This window comes from Ceratotherium simum, chromosome 8 (genome assembly GCF_057802395.1).
Source record: "Ceratotherium simum simum isolate JZ-2026a chromosome 8, ASM5780239v1, whole genome shotgun sequence".
Lineage (NCBI taxonomy): Eukaryota > Metazoa > Chordata > Mammalia > Perissodactyla > Rhinocerotidae > Ceratotherium > Ceratotherium simum.
In genome coordinates this window covers 38,737,875-38,758,344 of record NC_141907.1, presented here as the reverse complement: position 1 = coordinate 38,758,344, position 20,470 = coordinate 38,737,875, and the positions used below count along the sequence as shown (strand labels likewise).

Genomic DNA, 20,470 nt, shown 5'->3' with positions numbered 1-20,470 from the left:
AAAGAATGACTGTGAGTCAAAAGCCTATTGTCCTCCAAAAAGTCTCACAAAAGATCCTTCTAGGCTGACCTTCCAAATAATGATTATAGGTGTTCTTCTAGCTCAAAGGAGTAAAAGCCATATGCCTGACTTTGTATTTTCAATATCAAAATTAATGACCATATTTTACTTCCCAGATTTTTTTCCGCCATAGGGTCTTATTTTACTATGTCCTCTCTAAGAACAATATTTCAGCTTAGAATTTTCTTGGGTTTATGGATATATTCATGAAAGATTTAAATAGCATTGCAGCTGTACAGAAAAGCTGTTCCAGTGTATGCTTAGAAAATCAGCTTTTCAATAACTGATAGCTTTAGAACTGTGATTGAGAGGCAAAATCCAGTCCTTGTTATACAAGCTATTTTGGGCACTGGCTACGTGTTCCAAGCAGTTTGAAGAAGGAGAGGCTCACATTTCTCATCACTTTGCTCCTGGAGGGGCAGGTTGGTGCTCATGCTTTTCTTGTGTAGCAGCAGAGGGAAAGAGGAAGGTGGAGATTGATCCAGGAGATGACTCTCTTCTGCTCTGTAGCAATCATTCGGTCATACTTTTCAAGAGGCAGATGTATGAAATGGGAGAGGAAAAGCATTTAATTCTGGCTATCAATTAATATTTCAGGATTGACTCATTAAACAGTCCATTAACTACTGTAGTGGCCCAGGAAGTATCATCTGGATAGAATAAATGACTGTTATCTGGTTTTCAAGTGGGTTTAAATGCACTGCTTTTGGCTATATAGCTTTGGCAGCTACTTATCTCCTGAGACACATTGTGTGAAACTCATTTTTACTGTTTTGATTGCACAGGAGGGAATGATTTTGTTGTTGATTTATTTCAATACAGTTTCCTCCTCATTTATTATTTATTCATTCGACTTATTTTTTTGAATACTTCTTAGTGCTCGGTACCGTGCTAGTCAGGGGGGAAAAGAAAACCATGAGACACTATTGCAGCCCTAAAGACACTCACAGTCAGGAGGGGCATGCACACAGCGTGCTACGTGCTAGGCTAGGAAAAAGCAAAGGATGCTGTGTGAAGACATAATAGTCCAGATTAGAGTTTCTGTGGTGGGGGATTCTGATGAGGGTGGTGGGGGTGTCAGGTTAAACTTCTCAGAGGAAGCAATGGCTAAGTACTATCTTAGAAAACATAAAAAGGCAAAGAAGATGGAGGAAAGAAGGCAGTGAGAAGAGAATGTACAGAGACCCAGAAGCAGGACAATACAGCTCATACTTGTAGAACTAAATGAAGATATCCTGGCAGAATCCAGGTGTTTTCATTGGCTTTCCCCAAAAACAGACTCTGTTGCAAGGATTTGTGTGCAAGCAATTTATTTTTGAGATGATCCCAAACAGTGAAGGAAGTGAGATGGAAAAGAAGAAAATCCAATAAAGTATGATTAATGAGCAGATTTACCACTGTGTGCTCATCATACTAGAGCCTCTCCCAGGGTACGTGTGGAACATGCCTCAGATCTGTCTCACTGGGTGGCAAAGAAGTTGGAGTACTTACTTACCAACTTGTGACTCTTGTTGATTAGGCTTACTCAGGGGGTATTAACTTTCTTGCACTTCTGGTCAAAGCCTCTTCCCCACTCCAGTCAAGCTCTTGTAGACAGAGCACCCCTTAGGCAGACAAAGGCAGTAAGCAATCAGCCTGTCTTGAGTAACATCCTGTGTAAACCAAATGAATATGGATCAGTCACTGATAGCATATGCTACAGTAGGGTAGCGGGGATAGTTAAGAGGAGGGTTTGGGAATAAAAGCGAGATGACGCTGGACTGGGAGGCAAGGCCCAGATCGTGTAGAATGTTATGCCATATAAGTGGGTTTTTTTTTCCTGAAAACAATAGAGTGCTAACTGAAAAAATGTAAGCAAGGAAGTAATATCAGATTTATAATGCATAAATATTATTTTAGTGGAGAGAAAGATGGTTCATAAGGATGTTAAGTCTGAGAATGTTAATAGCCTGAGCAGTAGGCAAGTGAGAAATGTTGAATGCCTTTACAATGGTTGTGGAGGTGAAGAGACAGGCTGGAAAAGTACTGAGGAAGTTGAGTGGAAAAGAACAAGGCAGAAGAGAGCAAGAATAGCTGAAGTTTTGTGCCTTGAAAAGCTAGCTGGATAGTGTGTTAATCCTTAAGATCTAGAATACAGTAGGAGGGATGTATTTATTTGGATAAATATATTGGGTTCATTGAATGTGAATGAATTTGTACATAAATTGGACTTTGTACATGAGCAAGAATGTAAGTTCCATAAAAGTAGGAATTTGGGGCTTTTCCCCCGTTGTTGTATCACCACAGCCAAGAACAGTGCCTGACATATAAACAGGCACTCAATAAATATTTGTTGAGTAAATGAATGAATAAATAGGTGGAACAATGAATGAATAAATTAAAAGTTTGGTATGCCTCTAGTACATCTGAATGATCTTCTGTTGGATATATGGGTCTACAGGTTGGAGACAAATTTGGGAGGTAGACATTGATTTATGGTATTGATATAAAGATGATAATACAAGTCACCGGACAGCTTTGTTCACCTGAAGACTGAGAAAACTGAGATGTCTGAGAGTTGAACCCTATGGAAAGATAACATTTTAAGATTAGTTAGAGGAAGAGCATCTCACACTGGAGACTGAGAAAGGTAAGAAGAACATTACTAGATTGTGAAATTTATTGAAAAAATTTAAAGATGGAAGAAGTGATCAACAGTGTTAGATGCTGCTGAGACGGTAAGACATATTCTAAAAAATACCTATTGGAATAATCCTCAAGGAATTTCAAGGGAAAGATGGGAGGGGAAATAAAATAACAATGTGTTGAAGAGTAAGTGACAGATGAAGAAGCGGAAACAATAAGTGTAGACAATTTTTGCCCAAACTGGCACTGACAGAGAGTGGTATCTGGAAGGGGTCAAAGGTCTGAGGAGTTGTGGGAGTTGATATTTTTACTTGCTTCTTTATAATCTGAGAGAAATTTTAGTACGCTATATGTTGAGAAAGTGCAAATATTTTTTAAATTGCTAATATAATTAAGTAGAACAATATCCATAGGATTCTGATTTTATGCATCCCTTCAAGCATCCATCAGCCCAGAAGGAAACTTTTTAAATGGGAGCTCTTAATTATCTCTTTCTACAATTGGCAGATCTGGGCAAGTTGGGTTTTAGCTAGTTCTTAGCATTACTCCAAGGAATGTAGCTGATTGTCCCCACCTATGAATAGGAAATAAGATGAATTTTGAATAGATCACAAAATGCAGAGTTTCCATATATTTCCAACATTTTTTAAGATGAATAGTTATAGTATTCATTTAACATTTAGTTCTGTTGAAAAAATACAGTGAATTTCTGAGCACAGAAATAATGAAAACTTCTATAGTAATATTTTACCTCACAGAGACTAGCTACGTATCTGTCTTAGAATATGAAATGGTAACAATATGAGAATAATATTTAACAAGTATTGATCACTTACTATATTCTAGGCAGTCTAGTAAGTGCTTTATGGATACTACTCCTTCGATAACTCTAAGTAGTTATTGTTATTATCCTCATTTTACCCAGGAGAAATCTGAAGCACAGAGAGGATAAATAACTTCCCCAAAGTCACACAGCTAGTATTGAGCAGAGTCCAAATCTTGAATCTACCTGATTTCAAAACCTACGGTTCTGATTTTGGTTTTTAACTACTAATATACTGCTACATAAGAATGATAATGAAAATAGATATTTGTAGCTTTTGGTTTTAAGATTCGTTTTATAGATGTTCATAAAAGGCGCATTTCCCTTGCTGCCAACCAGATATTTGAGTCTTCTAGTTTCTGGCCTGTTTGGCTAAAGTGGTTATCTTGGTGGTACACATCAATGTGCTGATGAGCTGTTTGCCATAAATTGCAACTCAGCTACTGTTTCAATTCATGCTAAATTTGCCTCTGACTTTACTGAAGTGCAAAATTGGCTTTCTTGTCATAAAGTGGTAGAACATGCAAAATAGTCTAATACCTTATTTTCTAGCTCAAGTAAGATTATCTAGGCTCAGAGAAAGTTTTAAAATTTTCACTTCAGGTGAACAGCTGTTTAAGCATGAGAGCCTTGTTAAATGTTGAATGGTTTTGATAATGCCCCATGGCACTTAGTCCTCAGGACAAGTCAAATTATTTCCTAGAAAAAACCAAAATGGCTTGAGCTATTTGGGGGGTTGTCTGTTTGACAATGTAAGAGCTACCAACTGGTGTCATGGTAGAATATCAATTTGTTCTGCTGACTTAATGTGCTGTTTTACTGTAGATGGAGTAGATTTATAATGAATTGTGTTAACAGGATAATTCAACATATGCTTTATGACCAACTGACTGCTTCCAATTCATGAAGACCAGGGAAAGGAATTGATTTTGAAAGTACAAGAGCAGACACAATAGGTGGCTTAATGAGTCCTCTTCTGCTACATACATGTGTATACATGCATTTACTTTGTACATAATTTGGTGCATACTTTGCTGAACTTCATTAACTTTAATTAATTATTTGTAAATAATTCCATGTTTGGAGAATCATTCTCAAGTCAGAAACTAGAGACAGTGCTTATGTTGATACCTTCCATGGGTTACAGTTAAAGTTGAAGTTGCAGTGTCCTATGCACCTGGGGGAAGAATGTTTCGGTTTTACCACATATTTTAACAGTAAATTTTTAACCATCTTTTTTTTTGTGGTGAGGAAGATTGGCCCTGAGCTAACATCTGTTGCCAATATTCCCCTTTTTTGCCTGAGGAAGATTCTCCCTGAGCTAACATCTGTGCCCATCTTTCTCCATTTTGTATGTGGGATGCTGCCACAGCATGGCTTGATGAGCAGTGCATAGATCTGGGCCCGGGATCCAGGCCCACAAACCCAGGGCCGCTGAAGCAGAGTGCATGAACTTAACCACTACACCACCAGGCCCTTAAACATCTTTTGAAAGTGCTCTACTCAAACTTAAGGAAATGTTTGTGGAAGAAAGTTGGGGCACAGCTTTCCTCTTGCAGAAGAACATCATGAAAATATTTTTTATCATATAGAAAATGCAAATTTTTGGTGGTGATATTGACATATTTAGAACAACTAGAAGAGAAGTTTCTTCAATTAAAAAAAAACTTTGCTCAGCTAGATTGCATTTGTTGTTAAGATAACATTTTCTGTAGAATAAATCATCTAAATGTGGACCTATTTATAAATATTTATTTAGGCCTGAATGTAGAGGCTATCTGGGATACAAAGTAATAACTATAAGCATGTTATGACAACAAAGTGCTTAAGAAGTAGAAAGAATATTAGGAAGAGTGGGAGTAGAAACAATTCGTAAAAGCTATGGAACAATTTTCACATATACTAGAAAGGAAGGATTAATCAGAGGAAGACTTTTTTGTGGGATAATGTGGGTCAAAGAGTAGTACAGTGTTTAGCTTATAATAGAAACTAAATAAATGTAAATCAAATCCAAAGCTGAAGAAACAAGCTGTCTATAAATGTCATTTACCTTGTTTGGGTTGTTGTGGACATGTTTCAGGTAAATTCTTTTCCTCTTTCTTTCAATCCCATGAACATAAGTATTTGCAGTTGTAGGCAGCTTCCTGAAGTGGTTAAAAGTGTAGGTTTGGGATTCAAATCCTGACTCTAACTCATTTTAATTGTCTGATCCTAGGCAAAGTACCCAACTTTTTTAGGCTTCAGTGTCCTCATCGGAAAAACAAGAGTATTAATACTATCTCCAAGGTGGTTGTAGGTAATATGTGAGGTTGTTGGTGAAAGCCATTTAGTGCAGTGCTTGGTCCATAGTTAGTGCTCCATATGTTGCAGTGATGTTGATGGAGATTCAGGATTTCTGTCTGGCCAGTGCTAGTATCAGACATTAATTATGTTAGTGGAGCCCCTGAATATAAAGCATTGCCTTAATTGACGGTTTCAAAAGAATGTAAGACTAAGAAAAGGAAAGACTTAGAACATCCTCAAGGGATCACAAATTTTAATTGACAAGGAAGTTTATTGGCCTTTCTTATCCTTGTACCACTGAGAGAAATCTTTGAAAATTGTTCCCACTACCACCAGGCACTTTCTTCCCTTCCTCCACAGTCCATCTTTCACCTGGTTGAGACTTACTCCTCCCTAAAGTTTTAGCTTATGTGTTACTTTTACAAAGAGGCTTTCCCAGTAATCAGGCTAGGTAATGTACTCCCTAATTCCTTTAATTTTCCTTTATCGCATTTATTAACAATCATAATATTTTATAATTTCTGGGAGAAGTTGCAAGGACTGTATTTTTTGTTACCTCTGTACTCCCAATGCCAGCAAAATAACTTGAAAAGTTGTCACTCAATACATATTTGTTGAATGAATGAATTAATGGAGTGAATCAATGCCTTTAATAAGTCCTTTATTGCTTATGAGCTTAATTGTGGATCTTCTCTGACTCACCTCCAACCAGAGACAGAGCATGGAACTTAAGCTTTTTTTCTGAAAAATAAATTTAATAAAGCTATTATAAGTGTTTAGCTTCAGTAGGCAAACATTGTCTAATACTCCAAAGAAATTCAGCCTGCTTTAGGTAAAGTTCTTGGCTCATCAAAGGCTTCTTTACACTGCATAGCTGTAATTTTGCAAAGGGATGTGGCTGATAATGCTTGAGCTTTGGAATTTTTCCCGCCAGCAGAAGTATATGAGGATCTGGTCTTGATAAATTATTGCTTTTGAGACAGTGTCTCTGTTGCCTTTGCTGATACAGATAAAATGGTGACTCAGACTATTTGCTATGCCAGCCCCCTATAGGGTTGGCATGGACCTGAATCTATTTATCATAGCACAATTTCATTATAATCAAATCATATCAAGTCTATATTAAGAAAAATGTATTGTCCAAATGTTTTCTAAGTTTGAATGTAATCTTATGAATATTTTGAACTAAAGCAAATTATTTCCATAGGATGACATGGATGCTTTAAAAAAAATGAATTTATTTGGCCGCCCAAGTTAGGCATTGAAAAACCTAGTGAGATTTCTTTTGCAATGTTTATTAGATATCTACAGATATTAACTCTACTTTTAAGGAGTAAAAAAATTTTCTTAATATAAAATGTGAAAAAGAAGTTATAAATTATGTTATTAATGACTCTTTTCCAGTATTTAAACAAATACATGAAATCCACAACACACACAAACACACACAATCTCACGTAAGAGTCATAATCTGAAACGAGGCAAAAATATTTAGGGGAAAATATTGGGTAGTTAAATAAGGATTTGGACTAAGTCCAAACTAGAAAGTTAAATAAGCCCCTATTAACTGAATCCCTCTGATTTGGGTGAAGAGAAGCTGAAAGGAACTCAAGAGGTATCCTGGAGGAATCTTAGACCTAGGCAACTTGGACAGTTTAATAAGAGGATGTAGATGCCCCCTGGTGGATATGAAAGTATTTTCATTCATCAGGGACAAGTAGAAGTATTACAAAGAAATCAATACTTAACTCTTATCAAAAGCATCTCAATTTCTCTGCATATCTTGTATCTTAACTCTACTTTGGATTTGGGGTTATCAGAAAAGCAGACTCACTCAATGGAGAAGAGAGAACAGACTAGAAACAAAGAAAATATCTGGAAAGAGAGAGCTGCAAGTTTGTTTAGGTTTTGTTTATTTTTTCTCCATGAGAAGGTTAGTTAACATTCACTGCTTAGAAATCTTAAAATATGTATGTCTTAAATTTTATTTTATTGAAGTTAGATGATTGTCTTAGTCTGCTCAGCCTGCCATAACAAAATAATATAGATTGGGGGGCCGGCCCCGTGGCGTAGTGGTTGAGTGTATGTGCTCCGCTACTGGAGGCCAGGGTTTGGATCCTGGGCGTGCACCGAAGCACCGCTTGTCCAGCCATGCTGAGGCGGCTTCCCATATACAGCAACTAGAAGGATGTGCAACTATGACGTACAACTATCTACTGGGGCTTTGGGGAGAAAAAGGGAAAAAAATGGAGGAGGACTGGCAATAGATGTTAGCTCAGAGCCGGTCTTCCTCAGCAAAACGAGGAGAATTGGCATGGATGTTAGCTCAGGGCCGATCTTCCTCACAAAATAATAATAATAATATAGATTGGATGGCTTAAACAACAGAAATTTATTTTCTCATAGTTCTAGAGGCTAGAAAATCCAAGATCAAAGTTCTCGCAGGTTTGGTTTCTGGTGATAGCTCTCTTTCTGGCTTGTAGACAGCTGCCTTCTTCTTGCTGTGTCTTCATATGACACAAGAGAAAGAGCCCTGTGGTGTCTTTTCCTCTTTTATAAGGATACTGGTTCTATCTGATCAGGGTTCCATCCTTATGACCTCCTTTAACCTCAATCACCTCCTTAAAGATCCTATCTCAGATACAGTCACATGGGGGGTTATGACTTCAACATGTGAGTTTTGAGAGGACACAATTCAATCCATAGAAATGATTAAAACTTCTTAGTGTTTCAATTTTTTACCTTCTTTGACATTTGTTGTCTTCTACTATCCCCAGTCTGAGGCCCTTTGTTGATCCACTTCTTGCTTCCAATTTAAATGTGGAAGAAAGTCCTTTTGACTTTGTTGTTGTTAGTGCTGTGGAGTTGATTCCAACTCCTAGCGACCCTGTGTACAGCAGAGCAGAACACTGCCTAGTCTTGTTTCTCCATCCTCTCCGGCACTGGATCAGACAATGCCGAGCTGCTATTCATAGGGTTTCCATGGCCAATTTTTTGGAAGTGAGTGACTAGGTCTTTCTTCCTAGTCTGTCTTAGTCTGGAAGCTCTGCTGAAACCTGTCCACCATGGGTGACCCTGCTGGTATTTGAAATACCGATAGCATAGCTTTCAGCATCACAGCAATACGCAGCCGTCACAGTGTGACAACCGATAGACTGGTGGTGTGATTCCCTGACCAGGAAACAAACCCAGGAGGTGGTGGTGAAAGCATCAGTTATTAACCACTAGACCACCAGGGCTGGCACCTTTTGACTATTGTAATTGAAATGAGATAAAAGAAAAAGAGTGATACTATAGTGCCAGACCAATATATCCACGGATACAATTCTTTTTAATATCCCATTATATTTAGAAAATGGGCCAGCCAAACTGGGTTACCAAAGTTCTAATTGTGAGCCAATGCTCTGGGTATGTCTTTTCATAGCATAATGAGGTGTGAATATCACCTTGTAGGTTGGATTACAACAGTTCCTTCAGTCTTTGTTGTTTCCCTGATTACCAGTTTCTAGACTTCACTGAGAGTTGGAAAGTCCCAGAGAGAGACCAGAGATCTGATATAATAATATATGAGATGCCCTTTTTATATAACCCACTACTTTTTTGGACATTGAAATACACGTGGCTGTAGTTTTTCCTACATGAAGCATGACATATGGTTGTGGTAGCCGGTTAGTTAAAAGCATGTTGGCTGAGTGCCAGGTACAGAAGAACTATTCAGTAAAAGTTAACAATTGTTGCTGTTATTGCTATTGCTATTTTTTCCTAGAAGAGCTTTTCATATTTGTCTTACACCATAAGTTAGTGGATTTACTCTAGTGTTAATTCTCATCTTTACTATGTCCAATATGTATTTTAATATTGCTATTTCATTTTGTATTTCCTTGTATTTATTTCTCATTTCAGCCAGGAATATCCTTTCCATGGCTGACTTCACCATAGGCTGTCCTTTGCTTCAGTGGTCCTCTATCTTTCTGATTATTAGAAATGGTGGCCATATTTTTATAGAAATATAGAAAATATCTTCTAAAATTTTGTTTCCTGTAATGATTCATTTATGAGTGATATATCTTTTTCTTTTGGGGGCAGAATCTTTTTATATTCCTTCTGCTGGATTATTTCTACATAATATTCATTTTATGCCTATGATCTATTGGATACTGTGTTAAGTGCCTTATAGTAAATGGCAAATTCGTTATTTGAGCCTAGGTCTGTCTGATTTGGAGACCCACAATCCTAACTATTTAGCCAATGTTTCCCAATTTCTGATCTCTGATGACTGGCAATAGCATAAATAAGACTTCCTGCAAATAGGGCCTGAGACTCGTTTTTAACTAGCTCCCAGGTTATTCTTATAAATGCTCAGAATGACTGTAATGCTACTTTTCATCATTGAGCAAGAAAAGATTCATCCAACAAGTGTTTGCATTTGGAGGAAGAGAGCGGGGTGTGCTTCGCCTTTCACCCTCTCCAGAGTTATGTTGGCAGTGTTGGTGAACACATCTCCTGGAACAATTCCAGGTAGCATTCTGATCAAGTTCGCCTGATCAAGCTGAGAACTTCTGTTCTGACTAGTGAAGTCTCCGAGAAAGAGATTTCCTCTACTAGAGCCATGTATTTCATATACAAAACACTGGCAAATAAAAAGGAGCACCAGGAATCACTAAGGAACAAAACTGGCCACAAAATTGTGTATCTTCAAGAAATCTTAATATTTTAAATTTTCAACTTCTAAATACGTAAAGAGAAAATGAATGAATTCTTTAAGATCTTGTACCCTGGTAATTCCAAATTGAAGACATAAATTTCTTATCCCAGTGCCTGATATTGAAAGTAATATTTCTATAGCATATGGAAATACAAACGTGGAATTAAATGCTAACATTGGGAGGAAATGCAATACAATAAATAGGGAACTCAGCATTTTCATTACTACATTTTGTTGCTCAATGTATGATAGAGTCCCCTGGTAACCATTTATGAAATATTTACCATGTTTATTTGGAGGAGATGTTTTTCATTTCTATGCAGTAACATTTTCTAAAAACACTACTGAGAGTCCTCAGTAAATCATTACCTTGGGGTCTAGTTTCAGCTGCTCTACCACACTTGTTTATTTCCTTATTAAATAAGATGTGTGGCTAACCCCTGAAGCCCTGTGGGAATGGCCTTGAATAAATGTCTTTACGTTATTGGATTTTTTTTTTGTTTGTGACTCATTGATATTCTAGAAGATAAACCTGTTCATTATTAGCCTTGTTTATTTTTAATTTAGAAGGGTTAAATTACATTTTATTAAACTTCGTTAGCTTCTCAAGCAAGCAATATGAATGTAGCTTGCATTCTGCAAACCTCGTCTTAGTCACTTTATCTCATTGTTGCGAGAGTAATGAGTTGAGATGAATTTTCTTTTTGCAGTCGATAATACTTCTTTAGAAATTGTGTCAGATCACAGTCATGATTGACGAATTGCCTGGATTTGCTCCTGTTTGCCTGTTGCTGCTTTAATTTGTTGGTAATGTTTGAATCTGCCACCTTGCATCTCTATCCCACCAGTTTCCTTGCTTCGGGCTATTGTGACTAATGACAAAATGATTTCAAACTAAATCATTTTTTAAAATTCAAATGAAACTTCGGTGCTATTCTTGTTTGTAACCACTGTGTGTCTGCGGAATACTGATGGAGCCACTCAAGTCTCTGCACTCTGTATAAAACTTAACAACATCACTATGAGTGACACATTAGTTGTTCCAAAACTCAAAGGCTTTGTGAATATTATTCCTAGGGAGTCCTGTGCCAGGTAGGTCAGCAGATTTCTCAATCCTTTTGTGGTTTTTCCTCATGGAAAATGACAACTACTTTTTACATAGTAGACCTTGAGACATCAGTGCAAAATAAATTATATCATTTGGCTGCTTGGCAGAGAGCAAACATTTAACCCTCAAATCAGTCTAATGCTGCTTTCCTTTATGTATGTGCTATATAAAGAGTATTGAGACTTCTTAGGCATTCTTAATCAGACTTGGGATTGAGTCAAGATAATTTATACACCTTGGGCGCTATCTGCAATATTCTGGAAATCTGCCCCATAAACAAAGAAATAGTAATCTGGAGCTCAGATAAAAGCTTTTGACACTTTCTCTTTAATTTGAAAAAGAAAAATTGATTCCATACTATATCCATTTCAATGAAATTTATTAAAAAATGAAGTAGGTGCCTGCTGTGTGCATTAGCCTGCAATGATGAATAAGATAGTCTTTATACTCTGGAAGATCACTAAGTCTTTTAAATTCGGAATAAAAAAGATCTGATCTTTGTTTTCAGATGGTACTCCTATGGGCGCACTACAGACTGCTCCCTCCGTTTTCATAAAATCTCCTGCTTCATTGATTCTTTTTTCCAATCACTTTACACTGACCCTATCTCTTTGGCTTGGAATCATTTCTTTTTCCAGGCATATTCTTCAAGTCTATGCTTACATTTCTTTGATACTGCTAACTTGTCTAATAGTAGATGTCATCAGAATATAATTTTCAAACCATCAAAAACATGACTTATTCAAATATGGAATGGATGTATGTCAAGGTTTTGTTCAACTCATTAATTAATGAGAGAACTGCATACATGGTAAAACTGGCTCAAAATCTTTTTAAGAAATGACCATAAGTAGCAATTTTTGAGAAAAGGAATACCAGAATAAGATTTCTAGGTAAGATACAGAAGTGGGTAATATCCTATAGGGCAACAAAGCTATAACCTTTGGTTATCTTTTCTGCTGGACAGGAATCTACAAGTTAACATGTAACTTCACAGTGTTTGGGCTCAAATCCAATAATAAATAGCAAAATCAAATGAGTAAATTCGCCTAGAGACTTAATCCTTGGGTGGACTTGTTAAACAACGCTTCATTATGACATTGAAAGGACATGCTGTGCTCCTTTCTGATGTCCAAGTCTTGAATAATTTTTTTAACAATATACTTGACTATTACAAACTTGACAGACTGAAATAGGTAAGTGTAGTTTATTAAGTTCTTTAATGCCTCCTCCACATTTGTGCATCAAGAGGGTGTCTGACATGGCAGAACACTCAGTTAAGTAACTCTCTGTATGACTTCCAGACAGTTGTAAACTTTCTGCTCTTATTTTCCTCTACAATAAAATGAAGTACTGGAATAAGTTGATCGCTGAAATCTCTCCCAGTTTTAAAATATTGTTATTCTTTAAGAATGGGATTATAAAGGGCAAAATATCTTGGTCCTTCAGTTAGTGTGTGGAGTTAGGCAACAGGGCCCCCTAATGGTCTTCAATGAATTCTGGGCAGGCCAGCCTTCTAATTATCCCAAGATGTCTGAGGAACTTCCCCTCACAAGAAGTTTGGCAATACCTCCTGTTAGGACCCTTGACTTAATTGGTCTATATACGTTATCTAGTGCACAGTAATGCTGTATAACAAGCAACTAAAAAACCTCAGTGGCATACAATAAACGTTTATTTTTGCTCTCAAGTCTATGAGTCAACTGGGAAGTTCTGTTGGTCTTGATCAGGCTTGGCTGGGCAGTTCTTCATCTCTTAGTTGGGACAAACACATGTGTCTAGTGGTCACCTAGCCATTGGGTGATCTAGGATAGCCTCATTGGGATGACTGGCTCTGTTCCAAAAGATCTCTCCAGCAGGCTAGCCCAAGCTTGTTCTTGTAGTGTTGGTGGCAGTGTTTTGAGAAAGAGTGGAAGCAAGCAAGGACTCTTAAGGCTAAGGCTTGGAAATGACACACCACCACTTCCGTCACATACTGTTGGCCAAAGAAAGTCATAAGGAAGCCTGTGGGGAAACAGACTCCATCTCTTGATGAGAGAGGAATGGGAAACTTACATTACAAAGGGCATGGGGGTGAATTGGTGCCATTTTTCTATTCAATCAACCATATAGAACGTGATTCACTGTCGGGATTTCAGGAAGTTCCAGAAGGATACTGATCTAGAGGGAAAGAAGACAGGGTCCTATAAATGTTCTTGGGCTTTCTTCTGAGGTGCAGTTAAGTTACTTCGAGTTAGTTTCATCCTTTCAGGTATTACTTTTAAAATTTATCAGGCAGTACTAGAGCAATGTTTGGGGCTAGTTATTCCATATTACTGAGGCAAGGCCGTTCTGAGTACTTTACCAAATGCTACGTGAATGTTGAGATTTTCCGGTCTAGCTGGTAAGAACATGCACTATTCCTGTGTGTGCCGGGTACTGTTTCTTCTATCCTTTCATGTGCTTCTTTTTGTGGCCTTGGGTAGTTACATCACACTCATAAATTGATGTGCTTAGCAAAATACTCAATGGGGACTCTTCAGATTTTTGGGATTCTCTCTTTTTCAGCATATGCTTACTTGTTACTTTTTATTATGAACTCTAGCCACCTTGATTTCCCCAGATTCTCAGCTCCATCTCTTCAATTTAGGATTCTCCTTTCCTGTACCACATCTCCTGGATTCTCCTTTCCTGCACCACAGCATGGAAACTCTCTCAAGTTTGTTTCTTCTCTCTCAGTGATTATGGTCTATGTTGTCTAATGCCCAGTGTCTTCAAAAAAACAGTTGTTTCACATATTTTGTCCAGTGTTTTGGTTCATTTTCATGCAGGAGAGTAAGTTCAGTTCCTGTTACTCCATTTTGGCTAAAAGTGGAAGTCTCCAATCCTTAGAATTTAATCTTATGAAAAATATGGATTTCTAAAGATTCTGGGTAACCTAACTTTTGGTGGAGGAAGGCAGTATGCAAATATCAGATTACATTTGAAAATATATATTTCTCTCCTCCTTGTCCAATTGGTCCTTTATTTCTCTCTTCTCTTCTCTTCTCTTCTTAGTATATATAGCATTTTGCCACAATTTGACCCTTCCTTATTTTTTACTTTTTGTTACATTTTTATTGTATCACATGTGGATGCACATATTATCTTGCCAATGATAGTTTATGCTTTTTAAATGTTGTTTATATACTTTATCCTTCTTTATATACTTCACCATGTGTATAACATTTTAGAATTAATGCTAATCAATTAACCGTTATCCCTTTCTGTAAAAAGGGACTCAATATACAAGAATTAATTAAGTGATGTTTACAATGTGCTTTGTAGAAGAAAAGTGCAGGATAAATAATGGTACCGTTAGCTTTTAGGTTGATGTCAATTTTGGTTTCAATTGTCTCCACCAAAATTAGGTGCCATATGTTAGACTACAGTTTCTCATGAGTTCATCTGCAACCTGCTTAGAAGAATACTCCAGGCTGACATGAAGAATACTTTCTAAACCTCTCAGATCCTGCTTTGGCTCTGCATTTTGTGAGGCTTTTTTCCTTTCTCTACTCAGCGAACTTGAAGTCATAATTCACAAGTACAGTCATGCGCCGCATAACAATGTTTTGGTCAATGACAGATTGCATATACAATGGTGGTCCCTTAAGATTAGTACCATATAGCCTAGGTGTGTAGTAGGCTGTACCATCTAGGTTTGTGTATGTACACACCAGGAAGTTCATATGACCACAAAATTGCCTAATGATGCATTTCTTAGAATGTATTCCCATCATTAAGCAACGCATGGCTGTACATGAGATATAAATTGAACACTTTCAACCTGTTTGATGAGTAGGGTGGTATTGAAAACAGGTTATATTAGTAGAATAACCATTTTCTGTAAAGTGACTGCTCATTAATTGTATATAATATTATCTGTGAAATTCCTTATAGACTGGCTCCTTCTAATCACCCACTTGTGAGCTGTTCTTCTTCCTCTTGTTCTCCTGTATTTCTCCATCTCCTCACTCACCATTTATTTTATGAAATGGCAGGGGGAGAAGGTATAGAAAGTAATTACAATATACCCTTAATATAACTTAAAATAAACATAATTAAGGGGGAAAAATTGTTGCAAAAAATCATAGTAATTCTAAAGACAGACATTACTATTTTGGGAGTCATTTGAGCAATTGCTTTCCTTCATTAGTATGGGCAAGCTATAGTTGGCTATACAGTTATTTATCATGCCTGTCAAAATTTAAGGAGAATTAATTTTAATGTTTACCATGCATCTGTATTTAAATATAGTCTTGTTCTACGCATAAAATAATTTGATGGAAAATAGTGAATTCCATTTTGATTTAAACACTCTTTATTAGGAAATAGTTTGAACTCAGATATTAATGCAACAAAATGGTGATGCTGTTTATATGTCTAATACAACATTTTATTTAAAATTAATTTTACTTTGTATTTTCATTGTTAATTGTGGTGAAAAACTAAACTGCATTAGGATTTCTAGATTTTATAATAATGTGTATGATTGCCTATGTAAGATTATGAAAATAAGTACTAGGGATTTGGAAATTAAAACTTTTGGAGTTTCTTTTTTTCTTTTTTTTAAGGAATGTCATGCACTTATGGATGATTATTATTGCTCTTATTCTGTGCACGAGAGTAGGTATAGTTCTTCCTGTTTATAAAACAAACATATACAAAACTCATTGAAATGTATGCAACATATCACAGAATATTATCTATAATAAAACTTAACAAGGAAGTTGTATAGCTATCATCATTCATCTCCTAAAATAAAATCAAGTATAACTCTAGTCTATAGTCCTAAAAGCCTAATTTTCTTTCTATAGATTTAAATTTTAATTATTTATAAGAATGGATATTATTTTAAAATAGAATGCTATTGATTCAGAGTTTCAAATATATACATGGTTTTTTTTTTCTAGTTAGTTATTTTTAAGTTTTTACATCAAGCTGAGTGGCTATAGCATATTAATAAAGGTTTATTTTATGGAAACAACTAATTTTAATTATTTGATCCCTTTAAATTTTGTATAAATCAACATAAAATTACATAACAAATATAATTTTTTAATATACCTTTCCAGAACATAAATGCCAATCTGAACATGAGAAAAAGAACAAATGCCCTGGTTCACTCTGAATCCGATGTTGGTAGCAGAACCGAGGTGGGAAACCATTCGAGCAAATCTTCCACAGTTGTTCAACGATCCTCTGAAGCCATGCCACAGTCTTACTTAGCTTGCAGTCCAAACCCGTTCAGCCATGCAAATGCAGCTGAAACTATATCTGCTGCGAGAGCCCCTCCATCTGCTTCTTCTTCTACTCCTAGTGGAACTGGGTATGTGCCTCGACCAGCTTCAGTTGCATCTGCTTCTACCCACTGCGTATTTGGATCAAGACTGGAGCGAATTAAGACCACAGTTAATACCAGAGGGGCTTCTGGGAAGTTGTCAGCCACTACTCCTCCCTCAGCTCCACCACCTTCTGGATCTGGCACAAGTAAAATAGACAAATATGCCCGCATTCTCTTTCCAGTAACTTTCGGGGCGTTTAACATGGTCTATTGGGTTGTTTATTTATCGAAGGACACTATGGAAAAATCAGAAAGCCTAATGTAATTTTGTTGCTATAGTAGTTTCCTAAAAGATGATGAACTTAATGCAGAATGTCTTTTTAAATGTTTTTAAAGATAAACAATTATTCTTTACTAAAATAAAAATTCTGTGTAATTTTTCCATTTAAAACATTCCAGCCAGTTGTTGGGAGAGTTAATTAATTCCTCGGTGAAGACAAAGTGAGCCATCTTTCATTTCAGAAAGATGATTTAAATAGAATCAATTCAGCATTCAAATTAGACAGAACACAGACCATCCTGAAATGTTGGGACAAGAGAAATAGGGCTGTTAGAGACACTCGGTGCATATTTATGCATTGAAATTTGAAAACAGACTATGACATTTTTTCATATACACTATGAATATCAATCAGCCACCCTAAATTTCCCAGTGGCACTGCCCTTAATCAGAGTTGTTTATCGGATATGATATGTGGTGACTTTTGGAGATTCTCTTAGTCTCTGCAAGAAAAGGACTTTCCCTGTTACATGAAACATTTTTCAAAGGAAAATGGAACAAAACAAATACTGACCAATAGAGTGAAACCTCTGCTGCTTCAAAAACAAAGACAGAGACCAGGGAAAATGTGTTGCCTGTCATATGTTGGCCAAACAGGACTTAACAGTTGACTTGAAAATTTGTGCTTTGAGCCAAAGTATAACTCATTGTGTGAATTCTTTTTGATAGTAGTTCATTCAGTTATGTATTCTTTCAACATATAGTTATTCAGAGCCTACTGTGTTCCAGGCACTATGCTAGACACTGTCTCTCTCGGAAAGCTCTTTCACCTTTACCTACAATATTACTTAAATTGTATAACAGCCAACGCATGCTAACAAACCATAAACTAGAAGAGGACATTGCATTCTTTAACGGAGGAAATTTATTTAGAGTCTGACAACATATTCAAAATATTTGTTTCTACTATATTGATAGAGGATAACAAATATATTGTTCACATAGCCACATTTGAGACAAGTATACTTTAGCACAACTGCAGCAATTGACTTCAAAATGTAATGTAAATGTGTTACAGATTTTTCTCTACATGAAAAGTACTTCATACCTAAAAGGAGAAATCTGGGCACTGTCAGACCTTATAGATTACCTGTCTCAAATTTGATGGAATCACAGAATAGAATTTGATCAGAATCACAGAATCATCAGAATTAGGAACTCAATACAAGGCCTTTTAGATGCTTTTTCCAACAGAGATCTATATTAGCTGGTGAAATGCTAACCTTCTGGGGATTTTTCGTGTCCATAGTTCTGTATTTCTGGGTAGTTTTGTGTTTATTTGGGGGGGAGTTTTTGTACAGTTTCATAACTAAGATGAATTTTTTAAAATTAAAAGAGCAGCAAAGGAATGGAGTAAAAAAAAAAAAAAAATCATAGCCAAGGGGTAGGAAGCAGCTGACTCTGTTATGCAATTTCTCAGGATTTTCACATCCTGACTTTTCTTTTTCATTAGGCAGGCTTAACAATTTAATTGAATTTCTTGCAGCTGTCTTATGCCGCTATATCTAGGTCCAGTTTTTTGTTGTGTTGCTTCCAGATTTTTCTTCTGTACTTCTCTCTTCCTGATTTGGGTTGTGTGAATTAATGTGTTCTGGATGTTTTGGGAAACAATTTGTTAGAAATGACCACCTTGCAAACAGGATCTCTTATTTCTTAGAAAAGAAATGATATTAATTAAGTGGCATTAATTTTTCAGTTATTGCATTGCCTTGAAATGGTTGTTTACGAGAATTGTAAAATGTGCAAATGCCAATTGTGAGTCATCTGAGAATTCCTTCTTGGCTATCTCTTTAGGTATTTCCTAGAATCATTAACAATTTTAAGGCTGAAAGAGGCTTTAGAAATCATCCAATCCAAATCACTCATTTACAAATTGATGCCAGTAATATAGGGCCCAGTAAAATTTGTATGTATCTATGTATTTAATAAAGAGTACTTGTACAAGAAAGCTTATCATAAATTATTTCATGAATGTGAGTAGATTTCTAGCCTTGAGGACAATGCTTGAAATTGTGGTTGGAAACTATAACTGTTCATTATTCCAATGAAATGACCTTATTTATTTGGTAAGGAACATACTCCTTGCTTATCTATTGGCCTATTCTTAAGAATATTGCATTGGCTTCCTTTTTTTAAAAGAAATTCTCCTATAAATTTTACAGATTTTAAAGTGATAAAATAAATGATTTTAAATTTGTAGACCAACATCCAGGTAAACTTACAGTTTTTTTCTTACCTTTGTATATGAAGAAGTTTTTAAAATAAATCAGGTGGCCAAACAAAGAGAAAGGATAAAATAAACCAAGGATTCTTAATTGTTAAGTTGAAGACTAAATTGACAGGAAAGTATAATCATTAGTAAAAAAAGGAATTATTTCATTTGCACACAATGTTAATAATGCATAGTTTGTTTTCCCTAACTGAATTCCATTAAATTAATTCAAGGCTAAATTTTTTATTTTGGTCATCATTTCTATCATTCCACTAACTCAGAGCTACATTAAACAAAACACTTTTATAAGGAACCAGTTACTTTTCAGCATTAAAAAATCTCACCAGAGTCAGGAGAGACCAAGGTCCTGGCAATTTGTGAAGAGGAAGAATTCTGGCTGAGAATGGTACCTTTATATGTCTCTATCTTTAAAGATGAAATTCAGAATTGTTTTATTCAGTACAAGTATCTATACTCTAGCTTTCAACTCCACGTTGGCCACTTACTGCTGCTTAATTATTTCTAATTTCATCCAGGCATGACTAGGTATAATAATATATTTACATGATTAATCGACAGTTAAAAATGACTTGCATTTGTGCATATACAGAGTATTTGAATAATATATATTTTTAATTGGACCTCACATATCTTGAATTAGAGTAGGCAGAGAGTAGAATCACTCTCTTTTACAAATGGAAATGAATCATAGAGAAGTTAGTGACAAAGATAAAAGCACAGGGCTGGAATGAACTTTGAAAGGTCATTTTTCACTCACCTCACCTTAGCAGTGACCATGTTTCAAGCAATACATAAAAAAATTTGTTTGTGGTTTATTTTACCCATGAACTGGTCAATTCTGCCTGGCCTAGAAAAAAATCCCCACTGTCCACTCTCTTGTTTTCCAATGGTCCCCTCTTCTAGATGTGTGAATAACCTCCAGTGGAAAAGCACCAAATGGAGAAACTGGTGAACTGATTTTGAGTTCTGACCCTATTGTGGTTTTAGATGA

At 36.1% G+C, this 20,470-nt stretch overlaps 1 protein-coding gene across 1 annotated transcript in view; it reads left to right on the top strand.

The window, feature by feature from the left end:
* The window catches only part of GABRA4 (gamma-aminobutyric acid type A receptor subunit alpha4), a 64,251-nt gene extending 43,993 nt beyond the window's left edge, over nt 1-20,258 (top strand). The window contains exon 9 of the mRNA XM_004419030.3: nt 16,698-20,258. Coding sequence (XP_004419087.2) covers nt 16,698-17,231 — 534 coding nt within the window. The 3' untranslated portion in view covers nt 17,232-20,258. The remainder of the gene's footprint in view (nt 1-16,697) is intronic.
* The last annotated feature ends 212 nt before the right edge of the window (nt 20,259-20,470 follow it).